The sequence below is a fragment of the Balaenoptera physalus genome, assembly GCF_965194825.1.
Source record: "Balaenoptera physalus genome assembly, chromosome: 5".
Taxonomy (NCBI): domain Eukaryota; kingdom Metazoa; phylum Chordata; class Mammalia; order Artiodactyla; family Balaenopteridae; genus Balaenoptera; species Balaenoptera physalus.
Genome location: NC_138884.1, coordinates 150,725,002 through 150,749,756, shown reverse-complemented (window position 1 = coordinate 150,749,756; position 24,755 = coordinate 150,725,002). Strand labels below are relative to the sequence as shown.

General features: G+C 57.0%; 1 protein-coding gene across 10 annotated transcripts in view; it reads left to right on the top strand.

The window, feature by feature from the left end:
• The first annotated feature begins 2,600 nt into the window (after positions 1-2,600).
• The window catches only part of PCGF3 (polycomb group ring finger 3), a 62,171-nt gene continuing 40,016 nt past the window's right edge, over positions 2,601-24,755 (top strand). For 2 of the 10 annotated variants that reach the window (XR_014264381.1, XM_082464050.1), the window contains exons 1-6: positions 2,622-2,877; positions 17,777-17,923; positions 18,260-18,412; positions 21,499-21,616; positions 22,768-22,864; positions 23,643-23,698. Coding sequence is in view for 9 of the 10 variants with exons in the window: in XM_082464050.1 (XP_082320176.1) it covers positions 21,508-21,616; positions 22,768-22,864; positions 23,643-23,698 (262 nt within the window). In the remaining variant the exon portion in view is untranslated. Of the gene's footprint in view, positions 2,878-17,773; positions 17,924-18,238; positions 18,413-21,498; positions 21,617-22,767; positions 22,865-23,642; positions 23,699-24,755 lie in introns of all 10 variants that reach the window. The other 8 variants (XM_082464051.1, XM_082464058.1, XM_082464055.1 and 5 more) reach the window with 8 other exon arrangements.

Here is a 24,755-nt window from a genome sequence, read left to right as displayed (position 1 = left end):
CCCTCTGGGGAAAGGGGAGGCGTGGGCATGGGGGGGGTCACCTCTCACTGCTTGTGACCTGGTTTCTGGTTCCTTCTTTTTGTTCTGCCCTATTGGGGTATATCCACACAAGGTAACCTGTACACTTCAGTGAGTTCTGACCCATGTACACACTCAGGAGCTTATCACCACCATCAACAAAACACACATTTCCATCATCCCAGGTGTCCTTGGGCCCCCTTGACCTCCACTCTTGTGCTTTTGCTCTGAGTGAGGCCCCTGGACGGTTTCGGGCAGAGGAGGGACATTCCTTGGCTAATGTGTTATGAGAGTTACTATTTCATGTTAAGAACAGATTTGGGGCCCAAGGAAAGAAGCAGAAGGCCAGTCCTGAGGTGATACTCCAACTGGGGGAGTTGCTTGGACTTGGGCCAGGGGTGGGGTGGGGGGGTGCTGTGGCAGATTCTGAGGGGTCTACTGACAGCCCACGTGAGCATGGAGGGAAGGACCCTGGTGCCTCGGCTCAGCAGGCAGAAAGGAGCCCTGCGATGGGGGCTGTGGGAAGGCCAGGGGTTGACCTTCTGACATCAGAGCCTGAGTTCCCTAAAGATATCCCAGCAGAGATGTGGCCAGGCAGCTGGACAGCGGAGCCCAGAGTTCAGGGTCAAGGTCTGGGGTGTTGTCACCAATGAGGTCACCTGGGAAAACAGGCGGGCAGCCCAGATGTCTGGTCTGCATCCTCAGCAAGAGATCCCAGGCCTGGAACAAATTTGGAACTGTTGCCATGCCTCACACACTTGCTCCTGGCTCTGCCGTATTTGCAGACAGGTGGCCACGGTGTCAGAGGGCTGTCAGGCGACTTCCTGGGGTCACTTTGCCCTCAGCCTAGGGCTGCTCCCACTCTGCTGTCCCCTGGGCCTCCACTTCCGATCTGGGTCAACTGAGCTCCCATTTTACTGGAAAACAGAAGCAGCTAGAAGAGACCATGCATCAGGGTCTTCCCCTCCCCCCAACATGAAGTGCTGCCAACTGCCCCCTGCATCCAGCCCCCAGTCCTAGGTGGGGCCCTCGGCTCATGCAGCGCAGTCATTCTCCCCCTGCACCCAGTGATGACCACTGAGGCCAACAGGGCTCCAGCCCAAATAGCAAACTGTCTTCTCCTCCTGGCCTCCGAGCCCTGTTTGTGGCTTCCATCTACAACCTTGAAAAGTTGTCTATATTTGCCCTCCTCCTTTGAGCAATCTGTTTTCACCCCAACAATGCATCCACACTGCACTGGCCATGGCCCCGGAGGGGCCTCACAACCCTCATCCCTCCAGCAGCCAAATGGACATCACTCACCCCTGGGGTCCTCCTCCTCAGTCTGCTCCCTCTGGGTCTTTCTCACCGGCTCCTCTTGGACTCCTGGGTTTCTCCACTGGGAGGGCTGCAGGGGGCTCGGTCCCCCATCCCTCACTCGCTCCCTTGACCATCTCATCACCTCCAGACACTACAAGCTCACGCTGCACTCCTGCAGCCCCCAGCCTCACAGCAGTCCCAGTTGGGGGTCTAGCGACGTCACCTCCCCAGATGGTCAGCAGCTGCCCACCCCGCCTCTTCTTCTCAGCAGTCCCACCCTTCCCGCCCTCCAGGGCACCACCAGGTGTAGCGCCCTGGCACCCCTGCACTGCCTCCTGCTCCAGCCTCGCCCCCGCAGACACAGGGCAGCGGGAGCCCAGCCCCGTGCCCACAGCCCTCTGCTCAGCCCAGGAACCTCGCATCTGACCTCATCTCCAGCCTCTCTGTGCCCTCTAGCTTTTGGGCTGGTCTCTGGAAAGCATCCTCCACACCCCCCTCCTACTTCGGGGCCTGAGGCTGGCTGGACTTCCTGCCTGTGAACCGGCCCCATCCCCAGACACTTGCAGGGCTCGCTCCCTGCGTCCCTTCCGTGCCCATTCACTCTATGTAACCAACTCCGGACACCCACTGCCTCCCCCACCCGGCTTGTTTCCCACAGGACACCGCATTTACGTTCTCCTCTGTTATTCCCGCCCCCCCCTCGCAGTGCGGACCCCACGAGGGCGTGGACGTCACGGTCACAGCTTACAGCTCCAGGGCGGGGCCTGGGGAAAGCCGGAAACAGGGACGAGTTGTGGGGTCAGCCTTGTTGCCTACTGTCCGGGAGCCCGGGAGGCAGGGTCCCTGTCTGAGGCGCCCCCGCTCCTGCCTGGTGCTAGTTCCCAGAAAGAACAGGAATGCAAGAGCAAGACCGCCTCCCTCGGAGGAAACCCCTGGTCCCGGAGCGCCAGCTGCCTGCAGGTTCCAGGGTTCCGCAAGCCGCTCCCCCTCCTGGCGCGGCGCCAGCCGACCACGCCCCGGCCCCGCCTAGGCCCCGCCCCCAGGCCAGAGATCGCCCGACACCTCCTCGAGGCCCCGCCCCATCTCTGGCCCCGCCTCCCCGACCCCTCACGGGTCTCCGCGCAGAGCCCGGCCCCGGGGCTCTCCAGGTCCCTCTCCCTCTGACCCCGCCCTCTGTCCCCACCCACACCTCCTGACCACGCCCCCTCCTAGGTTCCCGCCCCCGGCCCCCTCACCTCTCCAGGTCCCAGGGCCGAGCCCAGCCCGGACGCGCCTGCGCCCTCTGACCACGCCCTGGCCCCCGCCCCGGGACCCACCGACTCCAGGCCCCGCCCCTGCCCCGGCTGCCGGGTGGGAGCCGGTCCGCGCAACGCGCATGCTCCAAGAGCGGCGCCCCCGACTCTGCGCTCGGCTCTGCTCGTGCATTTCCGCCTCTTTGTTTTAAACTCCGGACGGGTTTTTTTCTCCTGCTCTTGGGGGGGACCCGGAGGGAGCGGCGCCCCCTCCCTCTCCCGGCGCGGCCCCCGCGTGCGCCCCGCTCGCCCGAAGCTGAGACGGCAGGTCAGTGAGTCCGCGCCCCGCCCGGCCCGGCCCGCGGCGCTCGCTACACAGGCCGCGGCCTCGGCCCGTGTCCGGGCCCGGAAGGCTCCGAACCCCGGCCCGCGCCCCTGCGCCCTCGTCGGCCCGGCCTGCGGATCCCCGACTCCGTTCGGCGAGGCCGGGACTCCGGGGAGGGCCCGACCCCGGGACGGGTCTTCGGGGAGGGACCAAGGAGGACTGGACCCCAGGACGGGTCACCGGGGAGGGACCAGAGAGGACCAGACCCCAGGACGGGTCACCGGGGAGGGACCAGGGAGGACCGGACCCCAGGACGGGTCACCGCGGAGGGGCCAGGGAGGACCGGACCCCAGGACGGGACACCGCGGAGTGACCAGGGAGGACCGGACCCCAGGAAGGGCCACCGCGGAGGGACCATGGAGGACCAGACCCCAGGACGGGTCACCGGGGAGGGCTGGACCCCGGGACCCACCAAGAAAAGGACTAGGAAGCACTCACTGTACCCTGAGACAGATCACCTGGGAGAGCCCAACCCTGATATGGGTCATGGAGGAGGGTCCAGCCTCACTATGGGTCACAGAGGAGGGCTGGAACCTTAAGACTCAGCAGGAATCAGAGAGAGCTGGACCCGAGACAGGTCACCGAGCAGGGCCAGGACCCAGGAACAGCTGGGACACTGGGACAAGTCACTGAGGAGGCCTGGACCTTAGGATGGGTCACCTGGGGAGGTCTGGACCCTGGGACTGGCCCCCAGTAGGACCAGAATTCTGGAACCATCCTTTGAGCACCTCTGGGACCCTGGGACAGCCCCTCTTTCCCAGGAGGCCATGACCCTGGGACTGTGCTATGTGGAGGGCTCTTGCCTTGTGACAGGCTCCAGGGATGACCCAGGTAGGTCATGTGGGAGAGTCGGATGTTGGGGCAGCTGTGAAGAAGGCTGGCTCTCAGAGAGGGCCACAACCGTGATAAGAGCTGGAACTTGGAGACAGGTCCCCAGGGAGGCCAAGGCTCTTGAATGAGTCACTGAGAAGCACTCAGACCTCAAGGGTGGTATGTAAGGAGTGCTGGGACCCCAGGCTGGACCCCCAGGCGGTTGGGCCCTGGGGCAGGTTCCAGAGGTGCCCAGAATCTACCCAGCCCACTCAACTGGACCCAGCTTCTATAAAGGCTCTGGAGCATCAGGGATCCTGGTCACCTGAGCCCCACAGGTGCAAACCAGCCCTCTCCGTGAGGCCCCTGAGCACCTGGGCCTCACAAACCTTCTGACCTTCAGCAGGTGCTGCCTGGGCTGGGCCCTGGGGGTAGGCAGGGTTGAGGCCCATCCTCCCAGCTCTGGGGACTCAAGCGTGGGGGGGGGGGTTCCTAGTCCACACTGGCTCCATGCCCCAGGCCAGTGCTTTGCCCCTCCCCAGACCCAGAAAGCTGTCCCCTACCCTGTTCTCCCGTCCCTGCTCCAGGGCTGCCATCCTTTCCTTACCTGGGCCCTGTGGTCAGTGTCAGGCACCTTCAACCACTCCTGCCCTCCCCTCCCTCCAGTGGTGTCACCAAAAGAGCCCCATTCTCAAGGTCTGGAGGTGTTTTCTGTGTCCAGGAATTTCCTGGAGGGGTGGGGTCCAAGCTGGGAGTGTGGGCTGAGGGAAGGGTTTGGGGCCATTCGGCCCAGTGCGTGTCAGGTGAGCCATCAGGCACCTTCTCCACTCCAGGAAAGGACCTTGGGATGGGAGCTTTGCTTCTCTGAAACCTTGGAAGCAGACTTCATCTAGATCTTGCCCGTGTTGTCCTTTAATTTGGAAGTGGGGATGGAGAAGTGCTGCCCTTTGGCTGGGGAAGGGCTCCAGAGTGTGTCCAGTAGGATAATGTTGGCGGAGTTTGAGAGGATGGAAAGCCCAGGCAGGCACTGGCTCCCTGGCATGGGGTGGGCGTGCAGCACATTCATTGCATGGACGAAAGGCGGGAGTGCTTTCAGAAAGGTCGACCTGCGTTAGGGTGAGGCACGAGTCTAAAATTCCCAAGGGAGATGCTTGAACTGGTCAGTTCAGTATTTCATTTTGTGCCATAACTTCACTTCTTGATTACTTAGGAGAAAACCGCTTTGCATTTTCAGTGTAACACTTCATTGTAACTAAGCTTAAGCGAATGGAGCCCCTGAGTAGTCCAGCCTATTTTTATTTGTCAAATGTAACCACACTTGGGACCTTGTTACTCAACGCTTACTTTTTCTGTGTGTGTGTGTGTTTTTGTTTGTTTGTTTTTAAATTTATTTGGCTGCGTCGGGTCTTAGTTGCGGCATGCCTTAGTTGCGGCACGCGGGATCTTTCATTGCGGTGCGCGGTCTTCTGCCTAGTTGTGGCCCGTGGGCTCTAGGGCTCGCGTGGGCTTAGTTGCCCCACGGCATGTGGGATCTTAGTTCCCCGACAGGGATCGAACCGGCGTCCCCTGCATTGGAAGGCGGATTCTTAACTACTGGACCACCAGGGAAGTCCCTGTGTGTTTTTTGTTTTTAACGTGTACTTTGCTTTTTAAAAAACTTAATTTGCTTTGTGAAGCTTTGGAAAAGACTTGTAAAACTGGGCATTCAGGTTTGGTTAGGCTCTTTATTTTCCCATTTTTGGGTTTCTGAAGGTGTGACAGTGCTGGATGGTTGTATTTATATATTACTGTCCCGTAAATTACCCCGAAGTGTAGTGCCTTAAAACGATACCAGTTACTATGTCACAGTGTCTGTGGATCAGGAGTCCAGGCACAGCTCAGCTGGGTCCTCGGGCCCAGGGTCTCACAGGGCTGCCGTCAGGGTGCCCACCGGCGCTGTGGTCTTGTCTGGAGGTTCCGCTGGGGAGGATTTGCTTCCAGGCTGCTGGCTGGAGACATCCGTGGGGCAGCTCGAGGGCCGGCGACAGGACAAGGGAGCAAGCAGGAGGCCGCAGTCTTCATGACCTCATCTTGGCAGTGATATCCCATGCCTTTTGCCATATCCTTTGTTAGAACCTAGTCACCAGGCCCAGCCCACGCTTGAGGGGGAGGCACTCCACAAGGGTGTGCTTCCTGGGAGGGGGCGGGGGCCCCTGGGCCATCCTGATGCCTGGCGTGGATCAGGTGTTGTTAGCTCCTGAGGGGCCTGTGCCTGAGAAGTGCCCTGCAGGTGAGTGCACAGAATTGCGGAGAGCCGTGTGCTCAGCCCAGGGTTGCGGCAGCTCAGCTGTCTCTTTAGTTACCCAGGTTGCTCTGATGTCACCATTGTGATGATGTGATGACGCCGGAGCTTATGCGTGACAGGAGAGAAATTACAAATCAGAAAGATTTTTAGGAACTAACTTAGAACAGCTGTAGCAAACCGTAGGCTCCCCCGCTTCCCACATACAATTAAATTGTAGGTGTGTATGTGTCGGTGATATAGAGTTCTTGGAAGCTTCAAGTACAGTGATTTTAGTTGTTTCTAGAGCTTCATTTTATTCCTGCCAATTATTTTCCTCCAGAAATGATCAACTGACATTTGTAAGACGTTTTTAAGATGTGAGATCCCAAACTGTTTTTATTTGACCTTTGTAGGGAAGGATGCTCCAGGAACCTGTGTTCAAGGGCCTCTGTGCTCAGCCCTGTGGCCTCTCCTCCCCGGTGCTTGGACTTTGTGGTGCTTGGGCTGGGGCTGCAGCACAGGGCTGTGAAGGGCACCCATGCAGGGCCCGCAAGGGAGGCTCCCTCGAGAACTTGTCACCACACGGAGGGAGGTGTCCCCTCCTGCCACCCTGCTCTGTGGACCTGCCAGGTTTCCACCCTGCTGGGGTGAGGCAGGGCCCTTTGCCAGTGATTGGAATTATTTGTTTGGGTTGTTTGATTTGGATTATAAAGCAAGGTTTGTTTTGGTCTGTACTGTTACTCTTTAATCTACTAAATGGCAGGATTTGTTACTTCATTGGAGCTTTATTTGGTTAATGGTCAGAATCGAATTTGAGACTGAAAATGTAATTTTCTTCTCTATTGAAGTATGTTGAGGTTTGGGGACAGTTTCTTACTACCTTTCTGATATTTGCTGTCACTATTGCAAAAATGCTGCACAATTCATTGTGTGTCAAAAAATGGAACTGTTCTTCAGTTCTACAAGTTGATAGTTTTTCATTGAATTTTAAAAAGTGAGGTTTTTAAAAATAACTAGAGGGACTTCCCTGGTGGCACAGTGGTTAAGAATCTGCCTGCCAATGCAGGGGACACGGGTTCGAGCCCTGCCGGGAAGATCCCACATGCTGCAGAGCAGCTAAGCCCGTGCGCCACAACTACTGAGGCTGTGCTCTAGAGCCCGCGAGCCACGACTGCTGAGCCCGCCGGCCACAACTACTGATGCCCGCGTGCCTAGAGCCCGTGCTGTGCAACAAGAGAAGCCACTGCAACGAGAAGCCCATGCACATCAATGACGAGTAGCCCCTGCTCGCCGCAACTAGAGAAAGCCTGCGTGCAGCAAGAGACCCAATGCAGCCAAAAATAAATAAATAAATAAATAAATTTATTTATTTATTTATTTAAAAATAATTTAAAAAATAAAAATAACTAGATTGTCTTTTCTAATCTGCATGTTTCTCCCTACAGCACTGAATTATATGAAGGCCCAGACGACAATAATGAAACACTTAACATGTGATGAGAGGGTTAAGGTGGGAGCATTGCTTCAGAATTGTCCATTGAATTAAGCAAAACCCTTCATTGAGAAGAACTAAAACTCACTAGAAAATATTGTCCTTAAAAACCAATTGTTAGGTTGAGTGGGTTTTTTTTGAAGAGAACTTCTAATGCTTAGGTGAATTTAGAGAGTTGAGGTTAACTGGAATTTTTTTTTTTTTTTTTTGGGCAAATGTATCAATATTTGCTGGACTTTGCTACACTAACAGCAAATTCCAGTTGTTTAACACGAAATAAGCAAACAGTAGAAAGCTGTCCACAGACCTCTTGACCTATGTGGGTCTTGTGGGGGTCGTGTCAGCTGCTATATTTGCTGATTCTTAGCAGGGCCTGGCCTGTAATAGGTGCTCAATGAAGAATAACTAAAAGCTGACCTTGTTGTTCCCTTTTGTGGCCCTGTTCTGAAGGTGTTCTGTGTATTAACACCTTCAATCTTTTTTTTTTTTTAATATTTATTTATTTATTTGGCTGTGCCGGGTCTTAATTGCGGCATGTGGGATCTTTTAGTTGTGACGTGTGGGATCTAGTTTCCTGACCAGGGATTGAACCTGGGCCCTCTGCATTGGGAGCGCGGAGTCTTACCCACTGGACCATCAGGGAAGTCCCAACACCTTCGATCTTAAAGTCACCGCAGGATGCTCTCTGCTCACCCGCATTTGCCTGGTGAGGAAGTGCAGGCACAGGGCACGGTCACAGGTCGTGAGGAGCAGAGAAGGGTTAGCCTCTTCTTTTTTTTCAAGTAATTTACTCTTTTTTACTGAAGTTTTTGAGAAAAAAAACACAGTGGAGAAAAACCAAAAGAATTAGACAATGAGCGCTCTTCTACCCTTCCCCTAGATCCAGCAATTACATATGTTTTGCCACATTTGCTTATCTCTTTTTTTAAATACATATTTATCGCTGAATCATCTGAAAGTAGCTGCAAACCAGCTGCCATGTTCCTTAGGTAATTCAGAGCACGGAGGTCCTAGTAAGAGGATGGTCTGCACACGACTGTAATGTCATGACCACACCTGAGAAGTAGACACTTAACTCCACATACTGGCTAATTTCCTGTCTATTTTCAACTCTCCCCGGTTGTCTCAACAGTGTCTTCCAGGGCGTTTTCCCTGAACCAGGCGCAGTTCCCCGTGGGGCACTGGGGGTCCTGCCCCCTGTAGTGTCTTTCATTTCAGGCTCCCCACTTTCCCCCTACAGCATCGACTTTTCCAGGCCATCTGTCACATCTGAGTTTTTCTGATTCTTCACTTACGGTGTCGTCCACCTTTGTCTGTTGTCCTGTTTACTCCGTAGACTAAAGGGGGTGAGACGGAGGCTGGGCCAGGCTCTGGGTTGAGCTGGCTTCTCAGGCACTGTTGTGCTTCGTGCCGTGCCATCAGGTTGTGGCACCACTCGGTCAGCGCTGCTGGTCCCACTTCTTGTGCCTCGGTTCCCAGGGCCCTGTGGGCTGGGCTGAGTCTCCAGGGAGCAGAGACTGTTGGGAGCCCAGGGGAGTCGTGCCTTCATCCTGGAGAGCTGCCCTCGCTCTTGCAAGAGGGTGAATCCATCAGCCGCCTCCATCTGTGTCTGACGGGGAGGTGTCCTGGAGCCACTGCATCACTTCTTGCGGGTACATGGTGGTGAGTCCCACTCCAGTCGGCTTTGTTGCTTTTAGCAGACGTTATAAAAGGTTTAGGGCTTCCCTGGTGGCGCAGTGGTTAAGAATCCACCTGCCAACGCAGGGGACGTGGGTTCGAGCCCTGGTTCAGGAAGATCCCACATGCCGTGGAGCAACTAAACCCGTGTGCCACAACTACAGAGCCTGCGCTCTAGAGCCCGCGTGCCACAACTACTGAGCCCGTGCACCACACTTCTGAGACTGTGCACCACAACTACTGAGCCTGTGCTCAAGAGCCCGCGTGCCACAACTACTGAGCCCACGTGCTGCAACTGTTGAAGCCCACGTGCCTAGAGCCCATGCTCCTCAACAAGAGAAGCCACTGCAATGAGAAGCTCACGCACCACAACAAAGAGTAGCCCCCGCTCGCCACAACTAGAGAAAGCCCACGCACAGCAATGAAGACCCAACGCAGCCAAACATAAATAAATAAATTTATTTTAAAAAAAAATATATATATATGTAAAAGGTTTAGTGGGTAGAATTTTTTGAACTTGTTACAGGAAATAGGGCTTAGGCTATCGCAGAGAAACTGCCTTCTGCACGCTGGAGCTGGGAGCTGCTGGAGGCAGACGGGTTTCCCTGGCCTTTCACTGAAGGGGCCTGGAGAGCATGCCTCAGCGTGGCTGCGGGACAGAGTGTCACCGGCTGGTTTCTGTTGTTTTTATTTATTTATTTATTTATTTATATTTGGCTGCATTGGCTCTTCGTTGCTGTGCGTGGGCTTCAGTAGTTGTGGTGCACGGGCTCAGTAGTTGTGGTGCACAGGCTCAGTAGTTGTGGCACATGGGCTCTAGAGCGCAGGCTCAGTAGTCATGGCTCGCGGGCTCTAGAGCGCAGGCTCAGTAGTTGCAGCGCACGGGCTTAGTTGCTCTGCGGCATGTGGGATCTTCTCGGACCAGGGCTCAAACCCATGTCCCCTGCATTGGCAGATGGATTCTTAATAACTAGGCCACCAGGGAAGTCCTTCACAGGGTGGTTTAAACAGCAGGCATTTATTTCTCACAGTCCTGGAGGCTGGGGTCCAAGCTCAAGGTGCTGCCAGGGGGTTTGGTTCCCGGTGAGGACCCGCATCCTGGCCTGCAGACGCGCCTTCTTGCTGTGTCCGCACAGGCACACAGGGAGCCTGCCGATCCCTTCCTCGCAGGGCACCAATCCCATCCTGGCGCCACTGTCCTGAATCTCAAGCTCCCAAAGGCCCCATGTTTGGAGATGGGGTTAGGGCTTCAACACATGAATTTTGGGGGCACAATTTAGTCCATACCAGGGGACTCCCGCTGCTTCCATGTGCTTATTAACCTGATTCTGGTCTCTCGAATTGGGAGAGTACTTGTCTAATGAGAATATTTCCAGAGTTGGTGGCGACTCTGTATTTTACACGCTTGGGACTTGTGCCAGCGTCGTCCATTTCTCTAAACACTATTGTCTTTGTTTTCTATTGCTGGAAAGCGAATTGCCGCAAACTTAGTGGCTTAAAAGGACACCCAGCTATTAGTCACGGTTCCGTGGTCAGGAGTCCAGCCGGGTGTGGCTCACTCCTCTGCTCAGGGCCCCAGAGGCTGAAGTCAGTGTGTGGGCCAAGCTGCAGTCTTGTCTGGGACTCACGCCTGGGGACTGCCCTCAGCTCCTAGAGGCCCCCCCGTTTTTTGCCCGGGGGGCCATGGGCAGTTGACAGACCATGTTGCTTTCTGCCAGGTCAGCAGGACTCATCCCTCTGACCTTCTCTTCTGCCTCCAGCTGGAGAAAACTCTGCTTTGAAAGACCATGCAATTTGTTCAGGCCACTGGATACTCACCGTATTTTAAGGTCAGCTGACTTGAGACCTCAATTACATCTTCAAAAACCCCTTTACAGCAGTACGTGGGATAGTAAGGCCAGAGGTGTGTGTACACCAGGGCCCAGAATCTTGGGGCCTCTCAGAATTCTGCCTACCATAGTCTCCCCTCTGGCCCCCCTAAAATTCATATCCCCCAAATGCAAAACACACTTGCCCCTCCCTTCCAAGGTTCCGCAGAGTCTCATCCCCTGGGTCACCTGTCTGGTGTGACCCACCAGGTGCAGCTGTGAACCAGCGAGGTGGGCGCTGTGCCCGCCCCATAGCACCACAGGGCGGACGTGCCAGCAGGCGCAACTGTTCTAGTTCAGACGTGGGAAGTGGGGGGTGACGAGGAGTCAAGTTGCCGCGCGGTTCTGAGACCCTGTGGGGATCCCGGCCCAGGTCCGTGGTTCCGCCCGTGGTTTTTTCATGAAGGCGCCCCATGTCTGCTGTGGAGTAGCGTCCGCAGCCAGCTGCCTGCCAGTGGAAACTTGGGGTCCCCGGTCCTTTCGCGGCATTTTTCGTGCTTCTCCAAAGCTTAGATCAGAGTGGGAAATCAATGTGATTATGTAAATACAGTCTGTTTCAGGCTACATTCTAACTGCACCTTCCCTTTGGCCTCACTTTGTCTGACGTTACTGTCCTGGTCCAGGTTCTCGAGGGTTGGACCTGATCCCCGCACCCTCCCTGGCCCCCTGTCTTCACCCCTGTCCTGTCTAGAGGCCTGGTGCTGGGCGTGCGGGCTCCCTCGCCCTGTCTGCACGGTGCCCTGCCCCCCAGGGTCAAAGTTGCGATGTCCCTCCGCATGGCTGTCCTCGGTCCCGGTCAGAGTGGCCCAGCCTGCTCGTCGCTGCACCCGTGCTGACCTGTGAGCACCTGTGGGCACGTAACACGTGCTCAAGGGCGTTTTTGAAGCAGTGCTTGAGCACGTTTCCTGAGACCTCTGAAAGTTTGCACTTGGTCGGTAGTTTGGCTGAATGTAGAATCTACCTTAAAGTTGTCTTTCCTTGGACCTTGGAAAGAGTCACCACTTTGCCTCGTAGAGTTCGGTGTTGCAGGTGAAGGGTCTGGTGCTGGCTGACTCCTGCCCCGCGTGGGGCACCTCCTTTCCCCCGAACCTTTAGGATCCTTCCTGGTGCCCTTGATGGCTTCAGGTGCGGGGACCTGGTCCCTTGCCGTCTGATTCTTCCAGCTGGGGAAATACTCGAATCATTTTTTCCAAGTCACGAAATATTGCCTGTAAACGAGCATAGCGGATGACACAGGAATACACGGGTACTCATTACCCAGCTTGAGAAGTAAAACATGAGACTGGACGTCAAAGCTCCTTCTCTGTTTTCTTTTTCTGAAACACCTGTTAGTTGGATGTTGCATCTCTTCTCTTTCCTGTCTTTTCTACCCTTTGGAAGGATTTTCTCAACTTTAAAAAAAATATGTATTTATTTATTTATTTATTTGGCTGCGCGGGATCTTTGTTGCTTGCAGCACGCGGGATCTTTCGTTGCAGCACACGAACTCTTAGTTGTGGCACGTGGGATCTAGTTCCCTGACCAGGGATCGAACCCGGGCCCCCTGTGTTGGGAGTGCGGAGTCTTCCCCGCTGGACCACCAGGAAGGTCCCAGGATTTTTTCAACTCTATCATACAGTCCTTCTGTTGAATTTTCAATGTTGCTGGTCACAGGGCTGACTCTGTAGTCTAGAGAGGTGGGTAAAAACAGAATCAGTAAGTTATAGGTTGGGGGGGTAGCTCAGAGTCCTGTGTGCGTGCGCGTGGACCTTAAACAGGTGGTCTCAGAATGCTCGCTAGGGAGGTGGCACTGGAGCAGAGGCTTGCTGGGGGTGACGGAGGGGCCACGTGGCCGTCGGAGAGAGAACGTCCCGGCAGAGAGTACAGTAATGTGAGGACCCCGAGGCGGGACTGCACTTAGAGTGTTCTAGACCCCCAAGGGGGTCCACCGTGGCCGTCGTGAAGGAAGGTGGCCTTGGGGCCTCGTGGGCCACCGGAGGCCGTAGCTTTCCCTGAGCCTCTGCAGGATTTCACACCGGGGACCCCTCGAGCCGTGTTGGGGTCATTGCGGCCGGACGTGGACGGCACGGGAGCGGGGCAGGTGTGAGCGCAGAGCCCTGTGGGGCCGTCCACCTTTCAGGCCTCGCGCAGACCCGGCGCTGCTGCCAGAGTGTGAGTCCCGCGACCCGCTGTGTGCCAGGCACCGGCATGGGTGTGGGCTCGCCTGGTGAGCAGGACCGGACAGCGCTCGGGTGGTGGGCGCGCGAGCGAGGTCGCCGGGGCTGCAGGGAGAGCAGTGAGGCCGTGGGGACAGGCCGGCCGGGGGGAGAGGGCCTCGGGGGACCCGACAGAGCGGGGCTCCTCTCATGCGCCCGCCCGGGGCACCGGGGTGGCCTGTCCAGCTCCGCTGGGTGCAGTCGGGGGGGAGCTGAGCACAGCCTCGGCTCAGAGCGCCTCGTCTTGAGAAGAGGGTGTCGGCGGGGAGCAGAGGCTGGCAGTTTGGTGATTTCTGTGTGAAATGAGGAGTAGGGTTCCCAGAGTGCTTGGGTGCCAGCTGACGGGACAGGGCTTCCTTCCTGGGCACCGGCTCTGGGGCGGGCGCCCTGCTGGACGTGGTGCCCGTGGGGAGGACACGGCCTCGGCGCTGCCGGGGGCGCCGGGCACAGACACTGAGGGTGGTGACAGCATGGGGACAGGACAGCACGGGTTCAGACCGGGGCTTGGGTGGCCTCTCCAGGAGTCTTGGGGTCTCTGGTGGCCGCCCTGAGGATGGAGTGCCAGGCTGCCAGGGAGCGGCACGCACACAGCCGAGGGGTGGGCAAGGCCAAGGGCAATGGAGCCGCCGTGGACACCGACGTGGACACGGCGGGACGTGGAGGGAGGGCCCCCCTTGTCGGCGCTCGGGCTCCTTCGGTTGGTTTGTTCCGGAGGCTATGTCTGCTTTGTGTTTCTCAGGCTGCTCAGGCTGCTCTGGAGAAGGGATCGGCGGCGCCAGTGGTTGAGGGGGCCGTGCAGCCAGGAGCCGCAGTGCCTTCCAGGGCAGGGCCGCGGGTGCGGGAGGCCGTGGTGGCGGGGCGAGGCTGGGAGAACGGCCCCCCCGGGGCACAGGCGGCCTCCACGGTGGGCGTGTCCCCAGAACGGCCGTCCGCCCAGGGCCTCGTCCCCACAGCCCCGAGGGACACAGGCAGGCTGCCCGCTGTGGGTGAGGGGCCGAGCGTCAGGGCAGGCGCCGCTCAGACAGAAGGAGGGAGCCGCTGCCCACGCGGCCGCTCGCGGGACTCAGGACGGCGGCCTGCCCCGTGCACACAGCTTCCAGAGCCAGGGCCCCGGCGGTCCTTTAAAGTACGTGCCGTCGTTATTTGGCAGACGTTCCGCGGGGCAGCTGTTTAATGAGTTTACAGGCTACTGTGAGCAGTTCTGTGCCAATAAATTTGATGACCCGTTTCCTAGGAAAGTACAACTTAGCAACACGAACCCCCAAATAAATAGAAAACTTTAAGGTTCTCGTAAGATACGTGAACGGCAGGAAGCATGACCAGGGTGGGCTTGTGTGGGGCGGCAGTTCTTCCTCCGGGGGTCCTGAGGGGAAGGGGGTGGGACTGGCTGAGGCCGGCGCCTCCGGGAGGGGCCGAGGGGGCCCCCGGCCACACGTGGCCACGGCCGCAGTCGGAGACCCCGTACTCTGCCCAGTGCCGGGAGCCAGTGCACCCTCGCATTTTATTCGTGCGTCGCAAGGGTCTGAGGGTGCGTTTGAGTGAGGATGCGGGTGTGTGTGCGTTACAGGTATTGGAGGGAAGTGCACTGTTACGCTAGGAGCAGCAGTGAACGTGGGGTGGTTAGGACTGTAGGGCTTTCTCCTTAACTACATTCAGTAAAGAATTCCAGATTGTGATTAGAAAATGCGTTTATGCTGCAAAACAAACCCGGTGCATCTCCCTAGAGGACGAAAAGGGATAACGTAGGTGTAATACGAGGGTAGCAGTGCAGGGAAGACCCCTTAGACATGCTGTGGAGTCAGGGGCGGGGGCGTTGCAGACAGGGTGGGCAGGGACCTGGACAGGGCAGAGATCCGAGGCGAGTGCACAGGAAGGCAGGGCCTCTTCTCGCAGGCGCGAATGCCCCCGGCATCGGGGTGAGCCCGAGAGGTGTGGGGAGCGCGGCCTGGCCCTTCTGCAGTGTCGGGCTGGGGTCGGTCTCCATGACCTGCTGCTTCCCCCGTGTCAGGGGCCACATGGGAGGGGTCAGCCGGGCTGCAGGGTGGGGGCGCTGGCGCTGTCCTCGTCACGGGAACTTGTCGAGAGCAGATCTGTGGGGTGGGGCACGGAAGACGGGAGGGAGAGGGCTGAGCAGGTGGGTGGGTCCTGTCGAGCGGGTCCTGTCGGGAGGGAGGTATGGAAGGTTCTGGAATGCGAAGGGCTTGCTGGGACCGTCAGAGCCCTTGAGAAGCAGAGTGGGGTCTGGATCAGCCTGGAGACCAGAGAAGGGGGTTTGGAAGCTGACGTTCTACCCCCAGGGAGGAGGGAGCAGGGTCCCCTTGGAAAGTGGGTGCTGCAGGGGTGCAGGGGGAGTGGGGAGGTGGAAAGAGGCCGCCTGGCAGTGTCGGGGCCCCTCGGGGGAGGCCAGGCCTCCTGGAGCGTTGGTGTCCTGGAGCGTCTGTCCAGTCACGAGCCCCCCAGGGGTGCTGACTTGCTGCCGTAGACCGCGTCCAGAGGACACGGGACACTCAGCCGCGCTGCTCCCCACGGGCGGCTGCCGGGAAGAGAGCTGTGAACGTCAGGCATAAACCTTCGAGTGGATACGTGTGTTAGTGGCTCTTAAATGGAGAGCTTTTATCAGGTGTGGACAGTTACTTCTATTCTTCATTGCTGAGAGTTGTTTGAAAATCATGAATGGATAATGAGTTTCATCAAATGATTTCTGTGCGTCTTTGGGAAGATCTTATCATTTCCCTCCTTTTAGCTTTTGTCATAAATTCCATCCGTTTCTTACACGAGCCCCTCGTATTCTGGAGTGGCCCTCCTGCACACCCTGGAGGAGGTGTCACGATTGTCACTTGGTCTGTCCCCCCGTTCCGCTCCGGTGTGTTGTGTAGGCCTCACACAAGAGTCGGGAAACACTGTCTCCTGGATTCTCTGGGCGGGTCTGTGTGGGATGGGGGCTCCTACAGGTTTGGTAGAACCGGCCTGGGTCAGCTTCCTTAGAACTCTGCAGGTTCTGTTTCCACTTGCCTCAATTCTGCTGAGTTATTTTTCTAGGAATTTATCAATTTCTTATGAACTTTCAACTCGATTGGCATAAAGTTGTTCATAATATTATATTATTACTCAGATGTCACCTTCTCAGTGAAATGTTCCCGACCACCCTGTTTTCCTGACCCCCACTCCCTGCTCTGGTTTGTCGTGTTTGTCACCTTTGACATCTAAATAATGTACCTGTTCGTGGCATTTATTACTTATTGTCCGTCTTCCTCCATGAGAATGTGGGCTCTAGGGAGTTGTGTCCTTTTTGTTCACTGATGTCTAAGAACTCATGTCAAGCATCTATAACTGTGTAGCTGGCCACACCGAGATTAAATCAAACTGCGTACACTGAGGTGCTGCATTCAGACTTGGCCAGAGTTCAGGGGCTCGGTGGCCGCTGTGTGGACGGTAGGTGGAGCAGTTTCCACCCTCACAGGGGTCTGGTCTACACCCACGTTCGGGGCTCCTCTTTGTTCTCTTGCAAGTGCCTTTTAATCTCCCTGAATAACTGACCCACTTCCTCCCTCCCTTTCTTCCTTTTTCTTGTAAAAGTTAATTGAGCTTTAAAGACTAGTTACTAAAACATGCAGTTATGGGAAAACTTAGAGAGTAAAAGTGATGTAAGTTGGGTGTGATATGAATCACTTGAGTGTCAGGCCCCTTGTCCCCAGGTGGCATTGAACCACTGTTGTTAAGCCACAGGTGCCTCTCGTGGTATCGGGGCCCTGGCGCTTTCCACCCCTGCTTTTCAGAAGGGAGCAGCCCCCGGGCCCTGCCCCCTTGCCCCCCGATGGGTGGGGAGACCTTGGGCTTCCATGAGGAGGGGGAGCACGGGCAGACGAGGGGGGGTCCACCGAGGTTCTGGACGCCCAGCCACCCCGCCCCTCAGGGCTCCGAGAGCAACTGGGCTCTCTGGTCCCGCAGCTCCCGTTGCTGCGAGCTGAGGCCAGGTCCTTCCAGGGGCCTTGTGCTACCGATTCACTGCCGCCCTTCCGCTGCCCCTTGGCTGGCCTGCCGCTCGTCCTAGCCCCGCACCTGTGCTCGCCTGTGCGCACCTGGCTGAGGCCCCAAGGCCCCACGCAAGCCTGCATGGGCCTGCTCCACCCCCACGCGCTGGTCTGTCTGTTGTCCGTGGTGGCCCAGAGCCCGGCTCGAGCCTGTGGGCGTCCTCATTTCGGGTCACTGAGTGAGCGGCCCGGGGGACAGCTTCACAGGGCGTGAGATGCGAAAAGCATCACAGAAATTAAATAACACGGTTCGCCCTCGCCGGCGTCCCTGAGGCCCAGCCTCCCACTAGGTCACCCTGAAGCCCACCGCCTCCCCAGGAGCTTTCCTGGGCCCTTGACCTGCCTTCTTGGTCCCCAAAGCACGTGGTGCAGCCCCTGCATGCCCCCACCTCCCAGCAGCCCCTGGGCCTCAGTGCCACCAGGCTGCCACCAAGACCTGCCCATGTCTCCGTGGTCCGTGCCTTACTGTCAACCAGGCTTGTTTTTCTTTTGGTTGTTTTAAGCAGGTAAAGGAAGAGACCGTTTGCCTGAGCAGCCGAAGCTGCTGGTCCGGGGAGCCAGGCTCCGTGTGGACGGCACGTGTGGGTGACGCCTCGTCCCGTGTGTCTCCACAGGCTTCAAAAATGTAGCGGACGATCCGGCTGTGTGTACAGGTAAATGCAGTGTAAACTTTGATCTTCCCCTTTTTTCAGTGCATGTGGGTTGATTAAATTTACCATGAATTACACCTTATGAGTCTGTTGTAGCCATAGAAAAAGTCAGTGCCTTGTAACTCCTTTAAAATTTAATGTGTGGCAGCTCCAGAGCAGATTAGGGCACAATTATTTATATATACTCAAGTTTTCTCTTGATTAACATTTCTGATCAACTCTGTTCCACTGTTTGCTACGTGGGACTCATCTAAAACTTCTAGCAAAACTGTAATTACAGGGCTGTGTGCATCACATAAATGACATGAAATTGAACAGCAGGTGCCGTTTCTGTGCTAGAAAATGGAAAGACAGCGAGAGACACAAGGCAGGCACAGACGTGACGAGCCAGAGCGCAGAGGGCACGGCGGACGAGGAGTGACCGCGTTGCACCCGTAGCCGGAAGCGTCCGATGCAGAGGCAGCAGGAGGGGACAGACGGCCTCGCGAGGAGGTGGGAGATGCGGCCTTCTCCGGGCGGGCCTGCTGTCCCAGGAAGTGTCCCAGCTGCCGCCTGGGCCCCGCAGTTGGCGGGGGAGCACAGGACCCAGAGCCTCGAGCCACCCTCCTTCTCTGTCCGGATGGGCGCCCACCTGGTGTCTGGTGTTGGGTGTCGGGTACTGTGCAGGGCAGCCTGGGGACCGTGCCGCGGCGGTGGTGACCGTGAGCATTGGCCTCTCGCGACGGCAGCTGTTTGTGCGCCTGAGGCCGGCATGGAGGCCCCGTGTGGGCAGAGCTGGTTGCCCAGGCCCCTTGGCGGGCGCTGCGCCTGGACAGCCTGGCCCCCTGTCTGGCCTTAGCTTTTACGACCCTGATGGCATTGCAGAGTGACCTCTCCCCTGGGGACTCGGGGTGGGGGGCCCTCTGGCAGGAGTCCTGCCAGGGGTGCTGTGTCCTTCTCCACGTGATGGCTGGCCGGTCCTCACCTGGGTGTCACCTGGTCACCCAGTCGGGGACCTCTAGGGGTTTCTCCCCCGAGGGTCCCGCCCTCCCTTGGGGCTGATGAGTGTTTGGTGGGGAGACGCTTGGAGCCTTTATGAACCTTCACTTCCTTGGCGAAGTCTCGCTGCTGCTGACCACCCACCGAGGATTCCTAAGCGAGTGGTCACTGCAGTTGTCCTTGGGTGATGACCTTGCAGCCCTCCTTCCGTTCATCAGCTCACATTCTGTGAGGAAGGGTGTCCCTTGTCTGTCTGTCTGTGTAGCCTCATGGGCTTCTGTGTTATCCTGCTGTAGTAAGCAGTGATGGTAGATGTCCCCTGTCTGAGCACAGGGGGACCCCAGGTCCTGCTATGCTCCTTGCCCAGCCCGGAGCTGGCTGCGTGTCCAGGCAGCACTGGCCCCTTGCGGCAGACGTGGTGTGGACACGCCGGGTCCTAGGGCTGCCCCGGAGTGGTCACTCCCGGGCGCTCCCAGCAGACAGAGCTGGGAGTGAGTGGGTGAGTCCACACTCGTGTGCAGACACATTTGTGTCTGTTTGCCTGGTTGCCACTAAACATGAGTTCACACTGACCCCATCCCCTGGTCTGTGTGACTTTGGAGCCGGTTTTGGTTTTGGTCTGGCTGTTGGGTTGGTGACGTGTGTGAACATGTCCAGTGTGTAAACAGCGCCCAGTGAGCCGAGGGCACAGTGCTGGGCTCGGTCGGGCCGGTGGTGGACGGCACAGCCTGGGCCTCGGCGTCCAGCGGGGACGTTGCCCGGTAAGCGCTCTCCCGTCTCTGCTTTGCTTCCCTTGGGAATGACTAGGGTTTCTCTTCTTGTAGGTTATTTCCCATTACTTCCTGCTCCACGAGGCGTGTGGGCCCTTCTTCACGGAGCCGGTCCTAGTGGGTCCGAGTGGTCAGGCCGGGCCTGGCACAGCACGTGGTGACCATGACACCAGAGCGAGTGGGCCTTGCAGACGTGGGCTCGTTTCCCGTGGGTTGGCCCGTGGAGCCCCTGTGAGAACCACCCCTTTTAGTCTCTCCTGACAGCTCAGAACCCACTGCAGGGGCCGAGGGAGAAGTGTCTCTAGCGGGGACCACGTGTCGGCTCACGCCTGTGACCGAGGGGAGAGGAGAGACTTGGGTGCAAACCACGAGTGTCTGCCTCACGTCTTACTTTCTATGAAAGTCGTAGGGCGTTCTTGCTGGTTTAGAGGCTCTCCCGTGTTATAGGTGAGCTGAGCCTGGCAGCCTTGCTGGTTGCGTCACCTGCGCTGACACGTGATTCTGCTGGGTTTCAGCGCAGCTGACGATTTAGTCTCCAGGGGGCCCCGCCCCTCCGGGTCCCGCTCGGCCTGTCCGCCCGCCCAGCCGTCTCCTTCCCTCTGCCTTCCCTCAAACAGTGTTGAGCCGCGGGAGCCCGTGCGCCACGTGCGCTGTGGCCGCTGGGCGAGGCGGCACTGTCCGGCCTGCCGCCCCCGCGGATGCGGAGCCCCTCCGTCTCCCGGAGCGTGTTTCTGTCTCTCTCTGCGGAGTGCTCTTAGTGACGCTTGTCTTGAAAATTCCGGGACCCTGCAGGGCGTCAGCATCCGGCGAGCCTCCTGCTTGTACTGCAGGGTCCCCAGCAATCTAGCGGCTGCAGCCACGTGGGCGTCTCACCTGCCAGCGCTGCAGGCCAGAGTCCAGAACGGGTCTCGGGGCTGAAGTCCAGGTGTGGGCAGGGCTGCTCCTCCCGGAGAGGCTCCTTCCAGCCCCCAGAAGCCCCCCCCCCCCGTTCCCAGCCCACAGGCAGCTTCTGTCGCCTGCGAGCCTCCTGCTCCCTCGTAAAGGCCCTGCGGTGACACGAGGTCCCTCTGGGGCTTCCAGGGCCATCTCCCGCTTCAGGGGCCTTTTGCCATGTGAGGTGACACACAGGTTTTGGGTAGGACGTGGTACCTTGGGACTGTTTCCCCTGCTGCACAGCATTGTATTAGGTCAGATGACAAGACCCTGCCCTCGTGCGCCTGCGGTCTGGCAGGAGAGCCAGTCAGAGCCACCACAGCTCTGGAGGGCACCCGCCCACCGCGGCAGAGACGACGTGTCCACACTTCAGTGCACAGACGCTTGGACTTTTACGATGCCGTGTTGTGGGCTGTGCTTCCCAGGGTGGGGGGGCCTTAGCTGCTCCCGTGTGGTCAGCTTTACGGAGGAACCAGAGCTCCAGGGAGACCACGTTTTCTTCTGCCCGGACCCAGACTCAGCTCGGCCCGCCTGCCCCCTGGCCTCTCCTCCCGCTGCTCCACAAACCTCCCCTGCTTCGCGCCACCTCGCCAGCCGGCCTCGCGGGGTTCTGGGCAGGAAGAGAGGGCCCGGGCGCCCGGAAGGGGGAGAAGCGGCAGCACGTCTGCGGCCCAGTGCTGCCCTGGGGGCAGGATGATCCAGTCCTCCCGGGACGGCTGGGTGGTTGCCTGTCTCGTGGTGGAAGCAGGGCCGCAGGGCGGGGACCTGGCCTCAGCCCTGCTCACGCTGAGCTCCTCCTGGACACACAGACTGTAGCTCGATTTCCGCTGAACCCGAACCTTTGATGACACATCACACCATTTCATGTATTAGTTAATACGTGTTTTTTTCTTGCAGAAGCCAAAGATGTTGACCAGAAAGATTAAACTCTGGGACATAAACGCCCACATCACCTGCCGCCTATGCAGCGGGTATCTCATCGACGCGACCACGGTGACCGAGTGTCTGCACACGTGTATGTGCGGAATAGTCTAGAATGTGGCCTTAGCCGGGGGTGGGGGGGGCGGTGACTGCACACATGTGTGGAATATTCTAGAACGTGGCCTTAGACAGCCGTGGTGGGGGGGGCGGTGTCTGACCAAGCATCTGCACACATGTATGTGCGGAATATTCTGTGTGCTCTTTGATACTTGGGCTTTTTTGACCAAAAGCTTTTAGCTCAAGTACAAGGCAGGACACGGCAGCAGGAATAAAGGAGATCTTGAAGATAAATGAGAAAAATTGTCTGAAGTCAAAACACTGGGTAATTTCAGTAGAGATGTCATTTAAGAAAGCCAAATAAAAACAGGAAAATTTAGGTATTTCGATATAACAACTAAACCATGACGTGTGGTATGACAGAATATTCGCTTCTAGGGGGCAGAAATGCTTATTTTTGCCGGTTGCAAATGATTTCCTTAAACTCTGTAGACAGAGAAGTCTGCTCGTCTGCCCCTCTGGCCAGTGGCCTGTCGGGAGGTCTGGACTCCGGGTTGGCGCTGAGCTGGGCGCGCCTTTCTTTACGCCCCGCCGCCCCTGCCCCTGACAGCAGGCTGCAGCCTTCACCTGGAGGCTGGGTCCTCTTGTGAGGCCGGCCCAGGATGCCGAGGCGCACTTCCTAAAGTACAGCGAATCCTCTAACACTGACGAGTTTTGATCCTGTATTTTTCAGTTTAGAAAATAAAATATTTGCCAGTTTTGATAGAATTTTTATTTTAAAGTTAATTGTATTTTTAGATATTGGCTGGCAGTATTTTATGTTATATTCAGCGAATTTTATCTAATTTTGTCGTACAAAGAAATTCCGGTGATCTTTCAGGCTAACTTCTAGAATGTAACTATTCGCCCCTGTGGCGGAGCCCCTGTGACTGGACGTGAAGGCGCGTCTGCGGCCCCCTCAGCTGCTCCTCCCGTTTCCCCTCCTGTTTCTGGGCCTCAGCTCTGTCCAGGGGCAGCTGACGCGCCTCCGTGGTGGTGGACCCGGGCGGCGGGCCTGTCACCAGTGTCCCGTCGTGGTCTCGGGGACCCCCACCGGGAGGAGCGGAGACCCCTCTGACGCGCTCCCTGACGTGCGCGCTCCCGTCCCCTGTGCCGCGCGCATCCCCCTGACGTGCGCACTCCCTGCAGTCTGCCGGAGCTGCCTGGTGAAGTACCTGGAGGAGAACAACACGTGCCCCACGTGCAGGATCGTCATCCACCAGAGCCACCCTCTGCAGTACATCGGGTAAGCGGCGCCGCCTCAGGCCCCGCTCGGCTCGGCCGGCCCGCCCCGTCGGTGCCGTTCCGCCGAGGCGCTGGCCTGGGGCCCGGGGCAGGTGGGGGCCCTGCCAGGAGGGGCGGGGCTGAAGGAGGGGCCGGCTGCACTTTCACCCCCGAGTTGAGGTGTGTCATGGGCGGGAGAGGCCGCTCTCTGGTTAAGACCGAGGAACCAGCCGGCCCGGATGTCAAGCCGTGTGGCAGCGGTTCTACCCAGCGTCCTGTCCTTGTGGGTCGGACGAGCTTTCTAAGAAGCTGGTGGCTTTAGTAGGAAATACGGAGGGTGTCGTGTCTGCTGGAGGCCAGCTGTGTTTTATGCTTCTGTGTGTGCACGCGCCACGCGTTCACGTACATGGGAGTGTGAAAGGTAGTTCTTGTCGCGGACCCTGGTCAGGAAAGTGTGAGAAACTCCCTTTGGTCTGGCACAGCCCAGGCTGCCTGATACCTGTTAGGACTTGAGAAGCCCAGGGGCAGAGGGAGCTGGTCACCGAAGGACCTTGCCTGTGTCCTCCTCCTTATTTGAAATGTTCACAAGCATCTAGAGCCCAAATTCAGCAACGGGTTCCTTCCGGCCATAATGTCAACTTTTGCTAGCACAGACTTGTTTTGAAGTGCAAACTAGAAGCAAAATTCAACCAAAACTCCAAATTTGTGATTGTGGAGCTTATTATTGTTAAATGGAAAACGTTCGAGAATTAGAGAATTGATGCTTCTGGCTAACCCACCTGTTCTGTTCTTTTTGGCAGTCATGACAGAACCATGCAAGATATTGTTTACAAATTGGTCCCAGGCCTCCAAGAAGGTAAGTGTCAGAACATCCACCTGGACCCCTGCGTCCGCAGCACGGCCTTTGAGGGGCTTTTCTCTCCGGGGTCCTGGCTTTGGACGTCTCGCTCGACCCTGCTCTGAGCTCACGGCCATGTGCTGGCCGGTTTCATCCATCGTCACTCACACCTCCCGCTTCGCTCAGGAGGCGCAGGGTGACCTCTCACTCGTGCCGCCCGGAGGTGAAGCCAGGAACTCTGTGTCAGTAAAGTTTAACTGCAGTTGAAGTCAAATCTGTGAGAGTTGAGAAGAAATATTGTGTGGTACAAATATCCTGAAAGTGGAAACGGCTGTTCTTTTTAAAACTTTTCTGCAATTCTGAACACTGAGACTGTCCTGCCCTTGTTGAGGGGCAGTGATTGCGGGTGGGGGGGGGGGACACAGGCCTCAGAAATCTGTTCAGTGTGGGCAGTGGCTGGTGAAGCAGTGCCAGCTGATAAAACCTAGGCACAACTTTCTTTCAAAGATAAGATACGTTAGCAATTCATTTGGGCAGTGTTTTCTCACTGTTGTGTTTCAGAAGAGGGTTATAATTTCAAGTACAGGCTTATTCTGTTAGGTCAGTGGATGTCACGTCTGATCTTTAAGACACAACCTAGGGAGTGATATTGTTAAAGTCTTCTTTCATTGTTCATAGAATTCATTCATAAAAGAAGAGTTTAAATTTCTCGAGTAAATGTAGATAAAAAGAATCATATTTGGATATTTGAAGGGTTTTCTAGTGCTGGGGAAAGGCAAAGAACGCAGGAAAATAAAATGCTGACACCGTTAAAAATCATTATAGGATATTTTCAGCGTACAAAAGTCAAGATCTCATAAAGAACTCGATGTATTTATGATCCAGAGTCAGGAATTGTCAGCTTGTGGTGAAACCTGTTCATCTCCTTCCCCCACCCTTCCTGTTGTTTCATCTGGAAACGTTGCCATTTGTTCCCCAAAGAGAAGGATTTTTCTTAAAACACGGAGCTACAGCACCTTTGTAAACCGAGACGACAGTGCTGATTCCTTATTAGCGTCAGGTACTAGTGGGTGAG